This window comes from Lepus europaeus, chromosome 6 (genome assembly GCF_033115175.1).
Source record: "Lepus europaeus isolate LE1 chromosome 6, mLepTim1.pri, whole genome shotgun sequence".
Lineage (NCBI taxonomy): Eukaryota > Metazoa > Chordata > Mammalia > Lagomorpha > Leporidae > Lepus > Lepus europaeus.
The window spans coordinates 108272744-108295891 of record NC_084832.1 but is presented as its reverse complement, the minus strand read 5'-3'; the positions used below and the strand labels follow the sequence as shown (position 1 = coordinate 108295891).

General features: G+C 42.5%; 1 protein-coding gene and 1 non-coding gene across 2 annotated transcripts in view; both read right to left on the bottom strand.

Moving 5' to 3' along the window:
- Positions 1 to 2064: 2064 nt before the first annotated feature.
- The window catches only part of PTPRO (protein tyrosine phosphatase receptor type O), a 107050-nt gene continuing 85966 nt past the window's right edge, over positions 2065 to 23148 (bottom strand). Inside the window, exons 20-26 of the mRNA XM_062195228.1 lie at positions 18167 to 18257; positions 17623 to 17699; positions 16916 to 17050; positions 16577 to 16699; positions 9701 to 9855; positions 6967 to 7102; positions 2065 to 2169 (exon numbers count right to left, since the gene is read on the bottom strand). Of these exons, the coding sequence (XP_062051212.1) occupies positions 2065 to 2169; positions 6967 to 7102; positions 9701 to 9855; positions 16577 to 16699; positions 16916 to 17050; positions 17623 to 17699; positions 18167 to 18257 (822 nt within the window). The remainder of the gene's footprint in view (positions 2170 to 6966; positions 7103 to 9700; positions 9856 to 16576; positions 16700 to 16915; positions 17051 to 17622; positions 17700 to 18166; positions 18258 to 23148) is intronic.
- Positions 13408 to 13475, bottom strand: LOC133762669 (small nucleolar RNA SNORD77). The gene has a single exon (XR_009866336.1). It is a non-coding gene; the product is annotated as a small nucleolar RNA SNORD77 (small nucleolar RNA).

Here is a 23148-nt window from a genome sequence, read left to right as displayed (position 1 = left end):
GGGCCAAGGAAAAAACATCGAACTGTTAATAAGGAAGAAAACCATCAAGAACTAGACCACTTAATACAAATATTTTTTTCTATTCTACTTTGAAGTTAAATTACAACTTTTCATATTTTGAATAGGAAAAGATTTGTGGTTGATCTGTGGGTAGAACCCCTCTCTCTTACCCATCCACCCTCCCCGCTTCTGACCTGGTAGCTTAGGTTTGCAGTACAGACGTTGCTGGGTCCATTTACTTGAAGTAGAATTGCTATTTCTTGATGTGTGACCATGCTTTTTTGAACAATGAGGTATAATTCAATGCTAACCATGCCTGTTCCTTCCTGGGCTATGGGGTTGGTCAATGGTGTGGGCAGAAAACAATTCAACTGTCTGATAAAATCATACACAGAAATTATTGCACTTTTAAAAAACGAACACAAAAAACTCAGCCCAACTAGCAAAGGGCCTGAAACTTTTGAGAAGTGCCATACTTGCTGCCCTTTGCAGAGTGCATCTTGACCTTTCAGGTGTTCTGTTGGGTTTGTCCATTATTAAATTTCCAGAAGTGAAAGAGTCCAAAAGACACTGTAGGCTCTTTAAGGCTAAGTCTTCCCAGTGCTTCTGTGAGATAAAATTATCTCCTTGGCCTCATACTACAAAGCAGGGGCTCCTGTTAGCAAAATGACTAGCAGGGCTCCCCAAAATGTCTGGAAGCAAGGGAGGATGGGTGCAGATCACGTCCTCTCCTGTGAATGAGAGAGAGAAAGCCAGTGAATGGCCTGGGACACATCAGCAGCCGCCTCTTTTCTTTACCATTGTCACATGCTCAACTCCAGAACCCATGCATGCTGCTGGGGATTTCTCTGTGTGTCTTCTCCTTTCTGTGGCTCTGAATATCGTTCCCTCTACCTGCACATTTGTCTGCCTCTGTCCTACCCTTTATCCTCCTTGCCCACTATGCTCTCTGTCTACTTTCTTGGTGAGTAAAAGGTAGTGTTGTTCCCATTCTGCTGTTCACGGGTCTTTGCTTCCTCTCCTTACATATGTTTCCCACAGTGCACCACTATCCTCTCCCTAAACTGTCAATGTGTCCAATGCACTCTCTTCAGATATTCCAGACTCTGTTTATGAGGCTCACTGGGCTTATTCAAGGTCATCTCAGTTGAGAATACTTAAACCTTCAAAAATCTGATCTTCCTGTCAACACTGGAGCACAGGGTATTGATGATGTTAATAATGTTTTCATGAAGCTCTCAAGTGAGCAGTGAGATAAGATATTTTTAGGGGGCTGGCACCATGGTGCAATAGGTTAATCCTTTATCTGTGACTCTGGCATCCCATATGGGTGCCGGTTCTAGTCCCAGCTGCCCCTCTTCCAATCCAGCTCTCTGCTATGGCCTGGGAAGGCAGAGGAGGATGGCCCAAGTCTTTGGGCCCCTGCACCCACGTGGGAGGTCAGGAAGAAGCACCTGGCTTCGGATCGGCGCAGCTCCGGCCGTTGTGGCCATCTGGGGAGTGAACCAGTGGATGGAAGACCCTTCTCTCTGTCTCTCCCTCTCACTGTCTGTAGCTCTACCTCTCAAATAAATAAATAAAATCTTTAGAAAAAAAAGACATTGTTAGATACTGCTATCCTGAAACTCTAAAGTCAATATTGTTTTTCTTCCTAGGGGTATCATCTCAAACTCCTATGTAACTCGTGTAGTCAATAAAGCATTTGCACAAAATATCTAAATACATTTGGAAGGTGGTTTGCTGTATGACAGCAGTTCCCAGGAAAACACAGTTCCCATCTCTGAATCATGTAAGGTGCTGGGCAGGGAGCATGGAGTACAATCATCATGAGTGGCAGAGACCCCTGCTTCTTCCTGCCACTGCCCTTAGTGCACTGAAGCTCAGGGGTCTGCCATGGTATTGGTTACTCACTGTGACCAACTTTACATCATCAGGAGTTGGTGCAAAATCCTAGTGTGAAGTCAGAGTCAATCCCAATGGTTGCCACTGCCTCCTGTCGCATCCCCTCCCCAAGACACAGCCCCTGTGATGGACTCTTCTCTACTCACTGCTCTGGATCCTGAACTAGGACTTGCTAACATTTTCGTATATGACGTCACTGATGCAGAATTGCTGCTTCTTCTTCATCCACATCAGCTGCACACACTGATGGATAAAAATGTACTGCTCCTGGAGCAAAAGACAAAAGCGTGTTTCAGCGAGACGTGAGCAAAGATACGCGCTGCAATGCTATGACAGTTCTAAAGATCAAGATCTGCTGTAAAAGGAAGCCATTTTCATCATGTATAAGTGATACAGTTTTTATAAAGACATGATTTTTATAACTGGAACATTCAAGAGAATCAAGAGTAAAAGTACCTTTGATTAATAATAGAACTTAGAACATCAATAATTTATTTTTGGAAGTGGAATTTTTTTTGAAATATTTACTAGGGTATAGCAAATAAAACTTGTATACAATTGTGGTGTTTGGGGCTGGTGCTGTGGCACAGCAGGTTAATGCCCTGCCTGAAGCGCCGGCATCCCATATGGGCGCCAGTTCAAGACCCAGCTGCTCCACTTCCAATCCAGCTATGGCTTGGGAAAGCAGTAGAGGATGGCCCAAGACCTTGGGCTCCTGCACCCATGTGGGAGACCCGGAAGAAGGTCCTGGCTCCTGGCTTTGGATTGGCGCAGCTCCGGCCACTGCAGCCAATTGGGGAGTGAACCATCAGATGGAAGACCTCTCTCTCTCTCTCTTTCTCTCTCCTTTCCTCTCCTCTCCTCTCCTCTCCTCTCTCTGTGCAACTCTGACTTTCAAATAAATAAATAAATCTTTTAAAAAAATTGTGGTGTTTGATGTGGTAATTTGATGTATATTGTGAAATGATTACCACAATCAAATTAATTAACACATTTATCACCTTCTGTGTATGTGTAGTGAGAACAGCTAAGATCTACTCTTTTAGCAAAGATCAATGTGCAACACAGTATTAGTAACTATAATAACTTTACTTGATAACAGAGCATCACTACTTAATTCTGAAGGCAACCAATATTCAGTCAATAAATCATGGGGTTAGATTGGAAAAAAGTGCACAACACATCATATATGGAAATAAATTCTAGAAAGTTTGATAAAGTTAGTCATAGAAATATGGAGGAAAATATGTGATTAATCCCTCTCTACTTTTGAGAAGGAATTTCTAAAATTTAAAGCAATTGAATAAACTACAAATAAAAATATTTAAACAACTATATATAAAAAGATGAAAATGAAAGAAAAAATGAAAATGAAGAGCAAATCAAAAACTGGAAGGGAAATAGAATAGAAGAGGGCCCCAGAGAGGCAAATGCCATCCAGAGGCAGCACTCAGTCTGGAAGCATTCATCTATTACCATTTTACATGCTTCCAACTGTTTACAGATGTCGTCATGGTCATTGTACGGGTGAGAACTGGAAATGGTGGGGGTGGGGGGTGATGTGAATTAAGCAGTGGTAAAGCTGAGACGCAGGCTCTCTCCTAGGGTCTGGTTCTCTCTCTAACTTTCCCTCTACTTGTGAGAGAAGCCCCTGAAGTGTATTTCATCAGGTGATAAAGAGCAGGCAGGTAAAAAATTGCCACCCATGCAGGGGTGGAAGTTTGGGTACTGGTTAAGATGCCCACATCATGTATCAAAGTGTCTGAGTTCAAGTCCTGGCTCCTCTCATGATTTCAACTTCCTACGAATGCACACCGCGGAAGGGAACCGGTGATGGCTCAAGTATTTGGGTCTCTGCCACCCACATGGTAGACCTGGATTGAGCTTCTAGTTCCTGGCTTTGGCCTGGCCATCTGTGGTCATTGTTGGCATTTGGGGAATGGAATAGTCATGGGAACTCTCTCTCTCTGTGCTTATGTCTGCCTCTTAAATATGTAAATAATTCAGCCCATGAAACATGTTGCAAAGACACTGAAACATGCGTCTTAGAACATGGCTGATTTAATCAGTTCTGCTCTCTTCTAGGCCAGATGAGGTGCTGGGATGAAGGTGGTGGGCAATGTAGACAAGATTAGAAAATCAGAAACCCACCTGGGGAGGAAATGTGGTATACAATTCATGGACTATCTACATAAAGACCAGACTCAGCTACAGAATCACTCTATGCTTTTGAAAATCATTCGGGTCACAGGGATACTCTGGGAAGATAAACATGAGAAGAATCATTTGACTTTGTTCCTTACTCATGAATATCAGTAAGTTAGAAGACAGCAGGATTTGGATGCAACTGGCTTGATTAGAATGTTAGGCACATCACACCTGTATGTGACTCACACAGGTTGAGCCATGGAGAATGAAGAGGAATGAAGAAAAATAATGGTAAACAAATGAGGTGTTAGGTGTTCTAAGGCAGAACTAATCAAGCAGACACAAGTTATCTTGGAAGTAAACCCAAGAACCTGAGTGGTCGCTGCCCCCTAAGCTGACTTTGATGCCCTTAGGAAGTTCCCTGAAAGCTAACAGTACTTCAACAAGACGGTTTCCCTGGCAGTGTCTACCTGAGACGCTGCCATGAACAAGGACGCCAAACAACCAAAATTTGAGTAAAGAAAGGGAAAAAAAGGGAAGTGTTTTTGTTGTTGTTGTTGCTGCCTTTGCAGAACACCTCCAGTTCTGTGTGATTACCACACCCAAAAGAAATGATGGGACTGAGAATGGTCAAGAGGCCCACCAGGTGAAGGTAGTTCTTAAAAAGGGATTAAGGTTCTGTCCTTGGAAAAAAGGTCAAAAGCATATGGGCTAGCATCAAAGTCTATAAAGTTAGAAAAGGTATACATTAAGTACATGGGGCAAACCCAAAATATGTGACAAAAGGAGTGGCTCTTTGAAGCCTGGGGATTAATATACTTCACAAGGCATTTTAATCACACATTAGCATGGAAATTTATAGAAGTGAAAGCCAAAAGTAAGAACCGATTAATAAAGCATTGTTTAATCACTAGTTAGCGGGCTTCTCTGGGGGAACCAGACATTTTAAACTTATGATAACAAGGTAATGTTCATGTCCCCACGACAGTAAATTAGAAGGCAGCAGGACTGAGATGGAAGTGGGCCCAAGAAAGTGCTTCCTAATTATCAGTGAGACAACTGAATGTTAATCGATTGCCTCCTTCCAAAGTAATATGATCCTGTTCTAGCCCGCAAGTAAATGGATTGGAACGGTCGTGTCAGTCTTTGGTCAGATGAGAAAGGACTTACCTCCAGGAAGTAGGAAGAAAGAAAAGTAGAAAGTGAGAAAGGAGAAATCTACAAGCACACAGGACTGAAGAGATGCCATTACTCTGGGCTTTTTGAGTTATGCTGACATCTAGTGGTAGTATATAGGAAAAGCAAAAAACACCTAGGCACCAGGTTGTGCTCTAACTTCCTCTCTCTCTCTCTCTCTCTCTCTCTCTCTCACACACACACACACACACACACACACACACACACACACACACCCCTTCAGGGGAAAGGACATTATGCCTGAAGCTAAGAAGTCACAAGAAGGTCTGGGTGACTAGGATCATGAATAAGCTATCGTACGTGGGTTTTGCACTCACACACGTGCACTCCCACCTCTGTTCAGAGACAGTGTGGTGCTATCTGCGGGCACTGCCCTGGGCTGCCTCTCCAAACAGGGTGAATTCCCAGGCTTCCAGGGAAAGGAGGAGTTGGGGAAGAGAAGAAGAGGAGCATATACTACGGCTGGATAGTCTGGGGCTGCTCTCATTATTAAAATAATAAACCCAGGGTGGACTTTTGGCTTAGCAGTTGATTCTGGTCAGGATGTTCTCGACCCACATGGGAATAACTGGCTCAACTTCCAGGTCTGGCTGCCTATTCCAGCTTCCTGCTAATGCAGACTTTTAGAGGCATTAATGATGGTTCAAGTAGTTGGGTCACTGTCACCCACATGGGAGACGTGGATTGAGTTCCAGGCTCCTGGATTTAATTTAGTTCACTCCTGAACTGTGCAGGTATTTGAAGAGTGAATCACCAGATAAGAGTGCTCTCTCTATCTTTCTCTTTTTCTGTCTCTCTACCTCTCAAATAGATTATAATTTTTTTTTTTTTGACAGGCAGAGTGGATAGTGAGAGAGAGAGAGATAGAGAGAAAGGTCTTCCTTTTTGCCGTTGGTTCACCCTCCAATGGCCGCTGCGGCCAGCACATCTCGCTGATCTGAAGCCAGGAGCCAGGTGCTTCTCCTGGTCTCCCATGCGGGTGCAGGGCCCAAGCACTTGGGCCATCCTCCACTGCCTTCCTGGGCCATAGCAGAGAGCTGGCCTGGAAGCGGGGCAACCGGGATAGAATCCGGCACCCCAACCGAAACTAGAACCCAGTGTGCCAGCGCCGCAAGGTGGAGGATTAGCCTGTTAAGCCACGGCGCCGGCCAGATTATAATTAAAAAAAAAAAAAATCCATTTATTTAGATTAAGGCAACAGGCAGTGCTGGTAGGTTGGGGGCTGGGAACCATTAAAATCATCGGGAACAGAAAATGCAAATCCAACCATGATCATTATGCAAAGTGAATTGCAACTGAGAGTCACAGAGGACAAACTAATAGGAAATGTATTGAATCAACTTCAACATTTCAAATATAAGTTAAATCACAGCAGATGCATAGTCTGTATTTGGTGGCACTTACCCAGAGTGGCTGTTACCTGTGACTCCCTCACAGTCTGTTGTGGGAGACTGTGCTCTATTACACATACATCCATGGGCTGTGCATGATGGAAGGACAAGTGACACCCATAAAAGTCTCATCTCTGCACACTGGGGATGTCTACAAGCCAATGCCTATTCCTTTTGTATCTTGGGACAGTTTGAACATATACAATAAAGAAATGGGAAAGGCAGATGCACTAATAGTTGGGAAAATTGTTTTGAAGCATGAGTTCGAATAATGGCAAGTCTCTCAGCCAAGGGTAAATTTAAAAATACATATTGATTCTGTTCCTACCTCTGTCTGTACCATAGACATCCTGTATGACCTCATTTCCGACACGAGCCCTAAGATGTCGACAAACTCATGGTCCCGAATGTGCTGCAAGAGTCTGTCCAGAGCAATGAAGGTTCCTGTCCGCCCCACTCCAGCACTGCAAAAGAAGGTTCAGACAGCATGTCACTCAGCCAGTGCTTCCTCACTGTCAGAAACAAACAGGCAATGCTCACAAACACAGGGAGCACCACTGTGCAAAAGGCTAAACTCCTGATGGTATTTTCCACTTTGCTGATTTTAAAAGAGTATTTATTTGTTTATTTTCACACAGACACACAGAGACAGAAACAAAGACAGACAGACGGGAGATCTTCCATCTGCTAGTTCACTCCCCAAATGCCTGCAAAAGCCAGGGTTGGAACCATATCGGACTCTCCCACATGGCTGGCAGGGACAGCAGGCGATGACCTGCTGCCTCCTAGAGTATACGTTAGCAGGAAGCTGGAATTGGAAGCAGATCAAGTACTGGAACCCAGGTACCCCTAAATGAGATAGGACTGCAGCAAACGTCCACCTCACTTAGCTGACTTTTAAGTATGCAGGTGAGGTTTGTGCTCCTGATCTCACAGTTCTGACTTGACTTCTCCTTTCCTTAAAGAGATAAGGTTTGCACTGCGGTGGCCATGCCCACCCCCAGGTCTCTGCTTTCTGAGAAAAGTAACGACTCTCTACTAAGCACCCAGGAGAGTGTGTTCCTGCCTTTAGGGAGCTGGAACACGTACTCAATGCCCCATCCTCTGAATGCTCTCAGAGTCGAGCCCTACCATCCAGCTCCAAAGTCCAGTGCCAATGCCTCCACCCTAACTCTAGCTCTGGGCTCACAGCCACACTGGGCTCAGTTCATCATCCCAGACCTCCGTGTGGCATGTTTGCCCTTCCAGCGGGCCATGGTAGCTGCCTTAAGACCAAATTAAATATTTGGACCCAATCTTGTCCAGTCCCCTAATCCTAATGCTATGAGAATCAGCAGAAGACTGATAGGGTCTAGCCAACTGCCCACCATCCCTAATTCTCCACGTTAAATCCATCTCTTGTTTCCTTCCAATCATCCCTAGATTGAAGAGACAAATGGTTCCAAATTCTGAATTATGGTGAATTCAGAATTCTGAATTATAGGAAGACAGAAAGTTGAAGTTAATTTATTTGAAGAATTAGCTAGGAGAAGAATTTAACACCAAAGTCTGAGTCCAGAGCTCAGCTGGCTTTTTGTACTAGGCTTTCTCTGCTGGCCCCTAGAGCTTCTCAGATAAAATGATCTGCCACTGGCTGACCACCTGTGAAGTTATATTCAGAACTGCACCTGCCTGCTGCCATGAAAGCAATCCATGGGTTTGACCTCATAGTTGAACAGCTTTGTTTTCTATTCTTGGAAAGAACCATTTTGGGAATAATTTCATTGGCTAAAGCACAGCTTTTAACCTACAAATGAGAAAGTGGATTGACAGCAATGACACCTTCCCTAAACAGAAATTTAGTAGCTTGAGACGCATCCTTCTTTAAAAGAGAGACACATCCCATATTAATGCATGTGCGCGCACACACACACACACACACTGGTCATTCTAGTTCACAAAGGCCAAGATGTAAGCTTGAGATTATAGATTTATTTCCTCAGGTTGGTGCGGCTGCCAACGCTTCCCTTGTTCTTTATGTATCTTGTTCTTCTGAAGTTGCACACAAAATTACAATAATATTCTATCACAGGGATGAATGTTCATGGAACTTTGTTCATTTGATGAGAATATAAGGCTGAATTCAAAGATAATTCTTCCCATAAGGATTACCATTTCTGGGGCTGTCATTGTGGGGCAGTGGGTTAAGCTAGCATCCTATAAGAGTACCAGTTCAGTACTGGCTGCTCCACTTCTGATTCAGCTCCCTGCTAATGTGCCTGGGAAGGCAGCAGAAGGTGGCACAAGTCCCTGCGACCCTGCACCCATGTGGGAGATCCAGATGGAATTCCAGGCTCCTGGCTTGCTCCATATCTGTTGCAGGCACTGGGGAATGGATTAGTGGGCAAAAGATTCTCTCCCCATGCCCTCTTTTTCTCCTTCTCTCTCTGTTGCTTTGTCTTTCAAATCAATCAATCAATCAATCCCTTTTTTCAAAAAGAATTAATGTGGTCCTTCACTTTTTTATAAAGTAATGAATTACAGATCCATTTATTTTTGTAAATTCATAAATAAATTATACATTTATTTATCTTGATATGTGGAATATTTTCATTTTTTCTTTTCCTCTTCTTGATTTTGTTTCAATATACATTTTTCCAAGCTGTGATAAGCTATTATAATTTGGCCTTGTGTTTTCCCATGTTATAGCCATTCAGAATCCTTGATGGAGGAGGATACATCATACAGTCCTTAAAGGAATGGCCTTTGGAGATTGACATGCCTGGATTTGAATCCTAATTCCTCCACTTTCTAGTTATATGAACCTGTGTAAATAACTTAATCTCTCTACTGAGTTTCTTCATCTGAAAATGGGAATAACAACATCTCATAGGCAAGAGACATAAGGTAGCCATGTTATAAGTAAATAATGTATATAGTAAGACATCAGATAATTGTAGATTTTTAAAAATTATCTCATTTAATTGTCAGTTACACCTGATCAGCATTTAGGTAATGGTGGGCTATTTCCTTTATGTAAGCAAACTCTGATTTCTAACAGCAAATGTGCTGTATGTGCTCACCTGCAGTGAATGATCATGGGGCCTTTGCTCTTGGTGGCTTGCTGTCGGACCATGTGTACAAACTGCAGGATACTTTCAGCAGCATTTGCTGTGGGTACACCGTGATCAGGCCATGCAGTGTAATTAAAATGCATCACATCCTGCATCTCATCAGCCTTTAGGGAAAAAAACAAAATCCAGCATTAATCTCTGGGTCCGCTGTCAGGGTTACCCAGCCAGCCCTCCACTGACGATCCCAAGTTGATGGTGCAAGAAGATAGAACATCATTGCACTCCTGGCCAGTACACTTCCCTTCCTAGTTCTGAGTATTGTGTCTGGCACAAAATAGGCCCTGAAAAAAAGAAAGACTACTTGTATAAAGCTTCGAATAGTAGGACAGTTAGGCTAATCTGTCTGCATATGAAGGGCAACAGCTTATGCAGATAAGGTTTGCATCCTGGCTCTGTCACTTGGAAGCTTCATCAAGCAATGGATTAAACCCCATGGAAGCTGCTGTGGATGCCCTCCTCCATAGATCTCCTTTTCCAGCTGCCGTGAACAGCCCTCCTGATAGCTGCTCTCTGCTGCGCGGAGCTAGCTGCCTTGCTGGAAAATGTCTGAGGGCAGCCCGCAGTTAACAATATTCTGATACCAGGGAACAAGAATCCAGCCCTATGCCAGAATGGGACAGAACAGGACAATACCGTGGTGCCACTCACACCCCACCACTCTGAGATCCAGCAGAGAAGCGAGACTCCAACTGAACCCACTGTTACGTAGCTTCTTCCCTGTTTCTGCTTCCCATGCTCTGTTATAGATTTTTACCTAAGAATATACTTTTAAATAATCAAACACATTACCATCTCTACCTTGGGGTTTTTTACTAGAGAGCCTAACCCAAGACAAACTCACTGAGCTTCAGTCTTCACTTACCCAGAAAAGCTGGACTTCCACCTATACCAGGGGTTGTGCAGATTAAGTGTGAACGTATTTGTGAAGGAAGTAATACGTAAGTATTATCACTGCAGTTGCTACGTAATTAATTACTCCTACTCATTCCCATCCAGACATTTACAGGGCAGGTTCTGGTGTGTTTTATATATTAACCCCATTCATGGTAACCTGTGCATCAAATATATTGCTGTGCTCTCTGAGCAGATACCAGTCAGGAGCTGGGTCCTTCAGGGTTATCTTGTTTTACTCCCTACTAATTTGTAAGAAGGATTTCTTCTCTTCTGTTATCAACTATCAGCAATATTTCAAACCCAGACTTCACAAAGGTTTGGTTCACCTCCCATTCCTCAAACTTGCTAAGAGTTTAGAATGCACTTGGAGGATAGAACCCTGTATCACAATTTGGGAGCATTTGACCCTGATTTGAGTTTGGTGCTGAAGTTTAAGTTCAGATATTAAAGACAAATGAATTCCAGAGTCAGTGGTCTTGGACAGTGTAAAACTTGTATCGAAATAAATAAATGTATAAATACAGTGCATAAATAAATATATAATAAAAGTTGTATAAATACAAACAAGTTGTCACTTTAACTATACCCATTGTCCCCTGGGCAACTAGGGTCACACACCCCTAAGGAGCATGCAGTGTCTTCCTAGCTATGATAGAGGCTCTGTCTTAAGACACACAGAGTGAATTGTGCCAAATAACTTACTTTTTCAATACCCTGAAGGACTTAAGGATACTCAGACGTCAGATAAGTTTAATTGTCCAGAAGTGTTTCTAAAAATGCTCTGTTTAAATGCTGATCATAATTACCATAAGATGTGTGCATGGTAGCCAATACATGAATACTTCAAAAGGTTTATGGAAAATGGAATTACAACAGTAGTTTAGTGCAAGATTTTTTGAAAGCCATGAAGGTTTTTTTCAAAATATACATTTTCCATAACCTTTTTTTTTTTGACAGGTAGAGTGGACAGTGAGAGAGAGAGACAGAGAGAAAGGTCTTCCTTTGTCGTTGGTTCACCTTCCAATGGCCGCTGCAGCCGGCGCACTGCGCCGGCACACCGCACTGACCTGAAGGCAGGAGCCAGGTGCTTCTCCTGGTCTCCCATAGGGTGCAGGGCTCAAGCATTTGGGCCATCCTCCACTGCACTCCCTGGCCACAGCAGAGAGCTGGACTGGAAGAGGAGCAACCAGGACAGAATCCAGCGCCCCGACCGGGACTAGAACCTGGTGTGCCGGTGCCGCAAGGCGGAGGATTAGCCTAGTGAGCCATGGTGCCAGCCACATTCTCCATAACCTTTTAAAATTACTTATTATTGGCCGGTGCCGCGGCTCACTAGGCTAATCCTCCGCCTTGCGGCACCGGCACACCAGGTTCTAGTCCCGGTCGGGGCGCTGGATTCTGTCCCGGTTGCCCCTCTTCCAGGCCAGCTCTCTGCTGTGGCCAGGGAATGCAGTGGAGGATGGCCCAAGTGCTTGGGCCCTGCACCCCATGGGAGACCAGGAGAAGCACCTGGCTCCTGCCATCGGATCAGCGCGGTGCGCCAGCTGCAGCGCGCCGGCCGTGGCGGCCATTGGAGGGTGAACCAACGGCAAAGGAAGACCTTTCTCTCTGTCTCTCTCTCTCACTGTCCACTCTGCCTGTCAAAAAAAAAATTACTTATTATTTGAAAGGCAAAATGACGGAGGTGGGAGAGAGAGGGGAAAAGAAAGCGACAGGGAGGGAGGGAGAGAGAGTGAGAGAGATCTTTAATCCACTGATCACGTTCCAAATGCCTGCAACAGCTGGGGCTGTACCATGCTGAAACTGGTAGCCAGTGACTCCATCTAGGTTTCCCAATCATGTGGCAGGAACCCAAGTTCATGGACAATCTTCTGATGCCTCCAAGGCACATTAGCAGGAAACTGGATCTGAAGTGGAGATGGGACTTGATCCCAGGCACTTCAACATGGGACATGAGTCTTCAAGTGGTGGCCTAAACTGCTGCACCACAATGCCTGCTCTCCCATTACATTTGTGAAGATCCTTCACATACAAAGATCTCAAAAAATTTACAGCAAAATAAACTTATAATTCCATTTTCTATAAACTTTTTGAATTATCTATCTGTACATCTATCTCTATCTCTATCTCTATGTCTATTGCAGCATAGTTAATCTGAAAATGTGTTCAGCTATAAAGTACAAGGAGTTTAAAATCAGAAATTGTGGCATAATGGGTTAAGCTGCTGCTTGCAATGCCAGCATCTCATATGGGTGCCAGTTCAAGTCTCAGCTGCTCTACTTCCAATCCAGCTCTCTGCTAACATGCTTGGGAAAGGATGGCCCCAGCCCTTGGGCCCCTGAATCCATATGAGAGACCCAAATGACACTCCTGGCTCCTGACTTCAGTCTGGTCCAGCCCTGGCTGGGGGATGAACCAGTGGATGAAAGATATTTCTCTCTCTCTCTCTCCTTCTCTCTCTCTCTGGAATTCTTTCAAATAAATAAAATAAAACTTTCTTTAAAAAAAATATGGAAACCATTAGATTGCTATTAATCTCTCCACAGCTACAAGGTGGGGGTCCTACAATTGGAGTCAGATGTTTTAACTGCATTGTAAGGTATTAACAGCCTTGGAAATAAACAAGCTTTTGCCAGGTGTAGTCTCCAGCTCTTATCAGCTCATGCCAAGTGCCAAATACTGGAAAGTAGCAAGTTCTGTGGTAAGGTAATACACTCCTGTCTTGTTAAATAAGAAAACCCTTCTGTTTTCTTCTTTTCCCTGGATACATCAGACCAATGATCCATCTCTTCAGAATTCGATCCGATGAACCACACAACCATCATTGTATAACCCTTCTGTTTTTATTTTACTTAATCATTCCCAAATTTCTTACACTAATTTCCTCATTTATATAATTTTATCTTTTGATACTTGAAAATTTATCCATATGAATATAAACAAATAAGGATGCAAACAAAAAATGAAATAGAAAAATATATCCATTACACCATACAATATTCTTCAGGCAATTTAGCCTGAAGAATAGTTTACAATTCTGGATGCTCATGGCCAAAAGGGGGCACTCTGGTAGCAGATGCTTGTAACCTCTGCATAAATGCCTCACAAGCAAACACGAATGTTCAGTGTTCTGCTCCTATTTTTTAATCCCTTCACAGGTTTTCCCCTCTGGACCCGTCATCGTTTAAGACAAAGGACAAGAAGCACAGTACTGACCGTGCAGTGATCTATGAGACTCTTCCTTGTCGAGGGAACAGACTCTTATTTGTGCTTTGCAATTTTTTTCTTTTAGATGCAAACCTAGGGAAAGACTTGCTGCTTACTTCCCTAGTAGCTGGCACTGGCTTTTCTAGATGAAATGACTAAGAAAGATTTCCTTGTTTATTTAATTTTATTTGAAAGAGAAAGATTGAGAGTAAAAGGAAGAGAGAGAACTCCCATCCAGTGCTTTAGCCCCTCAAATGCCTAAAATGGCTGGAGACAGGCTAGGGTGGAGCTGGGAACCAGGTTCGCAATCTGAGTCTCTCACATGGGTGGCAGGAACCCCATTATTGGAGCAGCCATCTTCGCTGCCTCCCAAGGTTTTCAATGGCAGGAAATTGAAGTCAGGAGCTGGATTTGGAAATTGAACCCCAGTACTCTGATATGGGATGCAGGCATTTTCAGGGCTTGGCCAAATGCCTGTTCCAGAAAGCTTAGTTTAAATGACATCAACAATGTGAAATATTTCCTCCAATGGGAAGCCTGCTGATGCTTTACCAGTGCTTCATTCTTTTGAAATACCTCACTCATCTCTGATTTAGTCACTCCATGAAGACAGAGTATTTGCTTCTGTGACTCCCAGGATACTGAGGGAGGCAGACAGGAGGACGGAATTGTTAGCATCTGCAGCGCGCTGTGAAGAAGCCCTGAGGTGAGACTACAGCACAGCACAGGAGGAAAGAAGGGGCTAACACCTCTGAGACAGGAAGGCTGAAGGGAGGAAGTGACCTTTTAGCTAAAACTATGTGAGTAGAAATGTGCTAGAAGAACAAAGAGGAGCTGGGCATTTCAAAGGAATGGAACAGCATGAAGCATGATTTGTTAAGGTCTACAGAGTTGCCTAAATTTTCATTCTAGTTTAAAAGCCACTGTTAATTACCAGTGGTTAAAAAGATTTATTATGCTGTACTCCATATATATATGTACATTATTAAATATTAAGCAAACTTTTTAAAAAAAATTAATGATATGGAAATGCTAATTACTAAGCTGATTTGGTCACCCAGAGAACATATGTAGTGAACTGTTTCACTGTACCCCATATAGTGAACTATAAATCAAAGAATAAAAAGAGGTCACTTGTCTCTTACAAATATTAATAAATAGATGGTTACTGAGTGCTTATGTTGTCATTGATATGGACAACGTATGTTTCCATTATTTATATTAAGGGTCAGCAACCTTTTCTGGAAAGAGCCAGATAGTAAATATTTTGGGTTTTGCAGGTTATAGAATTTCAGTTGCAACTACTGAAGTTTGATACTACACAAAAGTAGTCATAGACAACTTGCACGCATTTATGACATGCAGTCCAACAAAATACTATTTGTTGACACTGAAATTAGAATTTCAGAAAATTTACATATACTATTTTAAATGAAATAGAGTTTGATTTTTTCAACCACTAAAAATGTAAAATTAATTCTTAGCTCATGCACTAAATAGCAGGCAGAGGGTCAGTGTGGTCCATGGGTCACTCTTAGCCATCTCCTGGAATATACATCTGGATGAATTGTTTCTAGAACTGAAGAATATTCTAATGAGGCTACTCTATTTAATTTTGTCTTTAGTAGACAGCATTTTCAAGCATAGAATACTAGTAAAACTCTCTCCTATATTCTATGGACTATTTATAGGCAGAAAGCAACACGGGACTTTGGTCAATATAAGCACCTAGGCCTGGCACAGAAAGATTACACATATGCTCAACAACTTGTCATGAGAGAGAGAGAGCAGGCCTTGCTAAATAAATAGACTTTCTGACATTCCAACAAACAGAAATAAATAGGACTTGAAGAAATATATGGAACCATGATGAATTAGGGCCAGAAGTATCTTCCAAATAATGAGAACAAAATAAGGAAAAACAAACCAAATAAACAAGCCCCAAATGACTAACGCATAGTTTAAATGTTTAATTTAAAATGTCAGTGTGCCTTGTATATCTTAATTATACTCATATATGGTTAATATAAATAATAAGACTTCCTTCCTCAGTGTTCCCTGATACAGCAGTGATTAATGTTGTCTTCTATTGCCCTGGGCTAATTTGAGATAGAACAGCACAGATTTTTTTCTTTTTTTATTTGAAAGGTAGAGTTATAGACAGTGAGAGAGAGAGAGAGAGAGAGAGAGACAGAGAAAGGTCCTCCTACCATTGGTTCACTCCCCAAATGGCCGCTACGGCCGGCGCTACGCTGATCTGAAGCCAGGAGCCAGGTGCTTCCTCCTGGTCTCCCATGTGGGTGCAGGGGCCCAAGCACTTGGGCCATCCTCCATTGCCCTCCCAGGCCACAGCAGAGAGCTGGCCTGGAAGAGGAGCAACTGGGACTAGAACCTGGTGCCCATATGGAATGCTGGCGCCGCAGGCGAAGGACTAACCAAGTGAGCCACGGCGCCGGCCCCAGAACAGATTTTTTTAAAAAATTTTATCTTTACAGCCTCCCAGGCCAGCCACTTCATCCATACCTTCCTCCATGAAATGGGACCAAAACTACATTAAAATGTAAATATGCTCAAAGAGATTTTTCTCTTGAAGGAAGAAGTGCTTCGATGCTGGAAGAGCTCCTTGTTTTAAGTGGTGGAGGGTTGGTCTCTTGACATTTACGGGTACAGGGAGATGAGGAGGTGGGATTGGGATGGGGTGGAGGTGTCAGTCTTGTGACTCACGTAGTTGATCCGGAAATGTCTATGGGCCCAGTCATCCTGTTCTTCCTCCGAGATCATCTCCACGGTAATGTCCCCGTAGGCGATGGGTTCTTCCGTGAATGGCCAATAATGGTCGCATTTCACCTGGAGTGAAGACAACACAATTCGTCGCAACAGGCCAGCGGACAAATGTGGGCTGTGCTTGCTTAGGGAAAACAGAGGTACCTGCCTCACGAGAACTGCATAGGAAGAAAAATACAACAAGTATAGGAGTTTCTGCTACACAGTGAACAACTCATCAGTGACAGGGGCTGGGATGAGTTCTGGGCCTGAGTGGGAACATCCCTATCAGGTACGCACCCTCCTTTTCTCATTGCATTGAGTGAGCATGACAATCATCTGCGACTTCTGTTGTAGGACCATCTTCCAGAAGTCATTTCTGGTTTCAGGCAGCGGCCCCTGGGTGGCAATGTACTCCTGGGGTGAGTTGTACCCCTGAAAGATAAATGATGTCATTTACCCAGCCACTATCAACACCAAATGCTGTTCCATATGAACAAGGGAGTAGGGGGTGGGATGGGGGAAAGAGGAAGGTCAGAATTTACTAGTGATGAAACTGGCAAGGATCACACAGCTATGTAGTGTTTTTGTCTTTTCATCAAAGGAGCAAAAAGAGTAACTGATTCTATACATCTGTGATTTGAAGCACTGCCTATAAAATCACATCCATACCTCTTTATGACAACCATCACTACTTCATAGATATTTTAAAAGTGCAGGTGTGTAGGTAGAGCAGTTTGGCTGCTGAGATTGAAATTTAAATACCATACTAGTATGATCTTTAACACGATTGTCTACTTCTGCTTTCTCTAGTCTTTTACAAAGCAATACCATCATTACTAATCTACAGGCTTTTTTTAACACCATTCTTCTTCCTGGAATGAAATAATGGAAACTATTGTTTGCTGGGAGAATGACTCTCTTTTTAACTGGCTCATCCATATGGTCCTAATAGTCCTTCCCTGGATGGGTTAGCATTTGGATATCTGACATTTTATTTTACTTACAGGAATATAGTTGGCATTAATATAGTCTGCACCTTCCTCTTCATTCATGGAGACTAATCTCACTCGGCTAAAGTCATCTATAAAGAAAAAAAGAGAAGAGAAATTTTAAAAACCAGGTCAGTGGGAAGATTAACTCTACCCTCTCTCTCCAATATTAAGGCACTCAGTCACATAAGAGGTAGCTAGTTGCTTACTGAAATAAATACATAAATATCTTCCAAATATTATTTTCTACCCACCAGTTTTCTTTTACTGAACTTGTTAAAAAATATTTACAACAACTAAAATATCTGGGAGATTGTATGGAAAGCTACAATATATAACTTAAATACACGGGTTCCATTTCATATAATTAAATCTTCCCTGAAAGCATGGAATCTAACAATATCAAAGCTGAAATAAGATTAATGCATCCCCAGAGATGACCTTGAGATCCACACCACAACTGGCTCTAGTCAGAGATTAACGGCATTGATAAATCTGCGGTCACATTTTTCCATCCCCTAAAAGACGTGAGTAGGATCGCCACTATCGGCCATCTTACATGGCAAGATGTTTGTGTAACGGTTTTTACATCGGTTCAGTGGAAGATCGGCAGCAAAATGTGGAATATCCAGTCCGATCAATTTCAACTCCTGCAAATGATAGAGAATGGATTTGAGATTTCCATAAACGTTGTAGGCTGGCTTATTGATCATACTGGCTGATTGTTCACATCGGATTCTACTCCATTCCCTGCAGGTAGTAAGTAGAACTGTCACATATTCCTTGCAATGTGATGTTGCAATAGCTCCCTCTTGGGGCAGATTTTACTTCACCCCAACTGTTAACTTGTTTGAATCAAAGAACTCGAGTAGAACTCATATCTCATCAGAAGCATTAAATACACTGGCTTGGTTGGGCTTGCCCTCTTGTACTTTTGCCACTTGCCATGAAAAGAATATGCCCAGGGGAGTTGCTAGTCCCAGCATGAAGAGACATATGGAAACCTGATTCTCATCCACAGTCAGAGGCAGGAGGGCCTCAGCTGTCCCACAGACCCACGGGCAGGATAAACAGAGGTGGTTGTAAGCCACCAAGATTTCGGGGTTGTTTCCTTTAGTATTATTGAAAAAATAGCTGTCTAATACAACTCACAAACACCTTGGATAACTTGGTGATTGATCACTTGGAGAAGTAAAAACTATGTGCCTGAGACAGGGTGTGAAAAATATGAAAACAGCTATGCTTCTCAAATTTTTTGCAGGAATAGGGTAACTGAAACTTATGAGGTTTGCATAAATATTTTATGAGAAAAAATAAGTATTTTTTCTGGAGGCAATGAATCTTAGAAAAAGTAATAGAGGAGAATTAGAAGCAATGAATAGGGAATAATATCCATGTTACAAATATATGATTAACAGTCACTAAGTATCAGGTAATGAAACATCAAAAAAATGAATATGAGTTAGTAATGCTTAGGCAAATTGTCCAGTGAAAATAAGAACATCCAAATATTTTCTTGACAAGGTCAATATTGTGGCACAGTGGGTTAACCTGCTTGCGACACAAGCATCCCATATTGGAGTGCTAGTTTGGGTTGTGGCTGCTTCATTTCTGATCTAGCTTCCTGCTGACGTGCTTGGGAAGGCAGTAGCAGATGGCCCAAATAATTGGACCTCTTCCATCCATGTAGAAGACTCAGATGGAGTTCCTGGCTGCTGGCTTCAGCCATTTGGAGAGTGAACCAGTGGATGAAAGTGCTCTGTCTCTCTCTGTCTAGTGCTCTGCCTTTTGAATTTAAATCTTAAAGCAATACAAATATCTGCCTGCACGTATCAGTACTCTTACAAATGCCATTATCAGGAAATGCACTGATAGGACAATTTCTATTTAGATAAAGAGCCATCACACTTCAAAAAGTGGATGCTATGCGAAAAGGAAGTTTCTAAGCTGTTAGCCATGTATCTGATAGGAAATGAGGGAGCTGTAAGTCGGTCCATCTGAATTTCCTGGAGGCATATTCAGTTTGTGGGCAAAGTGAATGGTGTTTACTGAAGTTGGACAGTGCACAGCCCTGGCAGTAGATCTAATTATGCCCCTATAAGAATTTTAGAGAAACAGCACTTATAATCATCTACAAATGGGATTACCTACAGGATATGCATCTTCTATAAAACTAGTAAGTGAGGCAGTAGAGAAACCATCTGCTATCAATTTTGTTTACACTCAAAAGACGTTAAAATTGCCCACAAGTTTTACTCTTTTTAATGCCTCCCAATAATGATTTCAAGAGCTGGAGAATACTTCTCTGGGGAAAGAATTTGAGAATCTTAGAAAAACTTTTGAAGGGTATTGTAGAATTTAATGATGTTCTGAGAGATTGAACAGGGATAGCTCCTGCTTCCTCCCTGTATCTTGATTCGTGTTAGAAATCAAGGTCTTGAGTCTTTTTCTACTTTCAAACAAACAGTCCTCGGTAGCAACTTCTCTTGTGCTTAATGGTATAGGGTCGCACGCCTGCAGTCGACACGGATAAGCTGACCTAAATCCCCCAGATTTCTCTTCCCGTTTGATTCTCCAGCATTTTTACCTTTTTAAGATCACAAAATCTCAAGTTCTTCAGCTGAAGTTGAAATCAGTCATGAAGACAAACTATGTCAAGTTTGACCCTCAGCTCACAAAATGAGAAGTTTTCCACCTCAGACAAAACTCTCGCTTGCCAAATGCCTTGAAGCACAAACTTGTCACTGCTACTTTCTAGCTGAGTTTTTAAGAGTTCTCAAGAGTTCTTGTAAGAAACAAAAACTTATTTTTAGCAGGCTTGTAGCAAATTAGTGTTATTTTTAGGTTCGTTCCTATTGGCAGTAACAGGCTTATTCATATGATACTTTCATTGCTTATTCTGAAGGATCATTTATCAAAATATCTCACTTAATTTGCTGTACCCCTTATAAACTGCATGGTCTTTGAAATCAGTTTAATTATCTGTAAGATAAAAGCTAATTTCTTCATACTTCACTCACTTATAATGACTAGCAAATACAATAACTAAACTGAACAAACACCAAAACAGGACTATGGACGATTGTGAAGTGCTCCTCCTATGAGTCCTTGTTTGTTTTGCTTTGCCCAGCGCCATGATTTCTCCCTCCATTGCCAATTGTGCTAACAGACCAACAGCTCTTCCCCTTGGTCCCCTTATTCTGGAGACAGATTGATAAGCCACAGGAAAAGTCCCATGTACACAAGAAACTGTGCAAACAGATTGAGGCTAAGAACTGGCGTGCATGTGGAAGCTGACTAACTGATAGGACTTTAATTGTGTGTTGCCTCCCTGCTGAAAATGCCCTGAGTTGATCAGGGAGGTTTAATTGGCTGAACACTGTAAATGTAAATTGCCAGAGTTGAATTAGAGCAAAGCTGGAACTGCATGTATACACCACATGCTCTGCGGTCTTTGTAATTTAGCCTGTCACTAAGTAGAAAATCAAATACTCTGTTTCCAGCTCAGGAGTTTTTCAGTTACTTTCTTTCCAACATATGGAAACCCAGAAGCTTAAATCTTCCTAGAAGCAAAGTACGGGGTGAAACCAACATAAATCATTTTTTAATTTCCTTTTGCCAGTTTTATTTCAATATGATTTATCATCTGTTGTTTTCAAAGCTACATAGCTATCTGTACTGGACTGAATGGTGGCCCCTAGTAAGATACATCCACTTCCTCACTCCCAGAGCCTGTCCATTGTGACCTCATTTAGAAGAAGGATCTTAGCAGATGTATTTGGATATTCTGAGATTATTCTGAATAAGAGGAGAAGGTCATGTACATATGGAGGCAGAGACTGGAACAACGCAGCTACCAGCCAGGCTTATCCTGGGGCTACCAGAGACTAAAAGTGGGTGCGGTGGAGCTAGGGGTTGGAAATGCCTGGAGACTGTAATTTGGAAACAAAAGTGAGTCAGGCCAGTGCACTGTGGCTTGGAGTGTTGGTCCAAAATACACAAAGCAAGCCTGTGATTTAAAACAGACTCCCAAGAGAAAAAGTTGTATTTTCCTGTTGGAACATGAATTTAATGTCAGGACTTGGCATAAGATAAATTACCAATATATAATCAATGATGATCTAAGAGTAAAAATTGGAAAAAACTTCATAATAGATTTTAAAATACTAAAAATGTCTTCAAATGATGCTGTGATTAATTTTATATGTCTATGTGACTAGGTTACAGTGCCCATTTGCTTGGCCATACACTAGTCTAGATGTTAAAAATACTGTGGATTTTTAAATAAGTAGACTTTGAGTGATGATCACCTTTATAATGTGGATGGGTTCATACCATCAATTGAAGCCCTGAAGGGAAAAAAGACAGGTCCTCCAAGGAGGATGGAAGACTCAACACTGCAACATAAACTTCCCGTGGGTCTCTGGCCCACAGAGTTTGGACCAGCTAGCTTCCACCCTTCCATGAACCAGTTCCTTAAAATAAATCTATTCACATTTGTGTCCTGTTGGTTCTTATATACATCTTGTTGGTTTCTTTGGTGAACCCTAATACTCATGGATTATAAAGCTTGATTGTATCCTCATCCCATATTTAGCCCAACACTTCTCAATGGACCATTACTGGCCAGTGGCAATTCCTTGTTGTGTGGGACTGCCCTACTCATGGAAAATATTGATCTGTTCTGTCTCTTACCCATTAAACATGACTAGAACCCTCCTCCCAAGTTGTTAGAACAACCAGGCCGGCGCCGTGGCTTAACAGGCTAATCCTCCGCCTTGTGGCACCGGCACACCAGGTTCTAGTCCCGGTCGGGGCGCCGGATTCTATCCCGGTTGCCCCTCTTCCAGGCCAGCTCTCTGCTATGGCCTGGGAAGGCAGTGGAGGATGGCCCAAGTCCTTGGGCCCTGCACCCGCATGGGAGACCAGGAGAAGCACCTGGCTCCTGGCTTCGGATCAGCACGATGCGCCGGCCGCAGCGGCTATTGGAGGGTGAACCATGACAAAGGAAGACCTTTCTCTCTGTCTCTCTCTCTCACTATCCACTCTGCCTGTCAAAAAAAAAAAAACAAACAAAAAAAAAACAAAAACCAACCAAAGCACTCTCACACACTCCTGAACTCCTAAACTCCCCCTAGGGGACTGACTGACATTGGCACAGGTAAGAACCAATGATCTAGTTCAACCTACTGTTTTATAGATGAAAAATGTGATTTCTTTTTAAATACAAACTACAAGCAAAATGATGTTGAGGACCCAGGACTTTAAATTTCCAGTTTAGTACCTTTCTGCATTATAAATCGATAAAATAAACATAACAGTTTCCAGAGATGGAAACATTAATAATCCTGACTTTATTTGATCAGTACACTTTGCATATATTTATTTATTTATTTTTTTTTTTTAACAGGCAGAGTGGACAGTGAGAGAGAGACAGAGAGAAAGGTCTTCCTTTGCCGTTGGTTCACCCTCCAATGGCCGCCGCGGTAGGTGCGCTGCGGCCTGCGCACCGCGCTGATCCGATGGCAGGAGCCAGGTGCT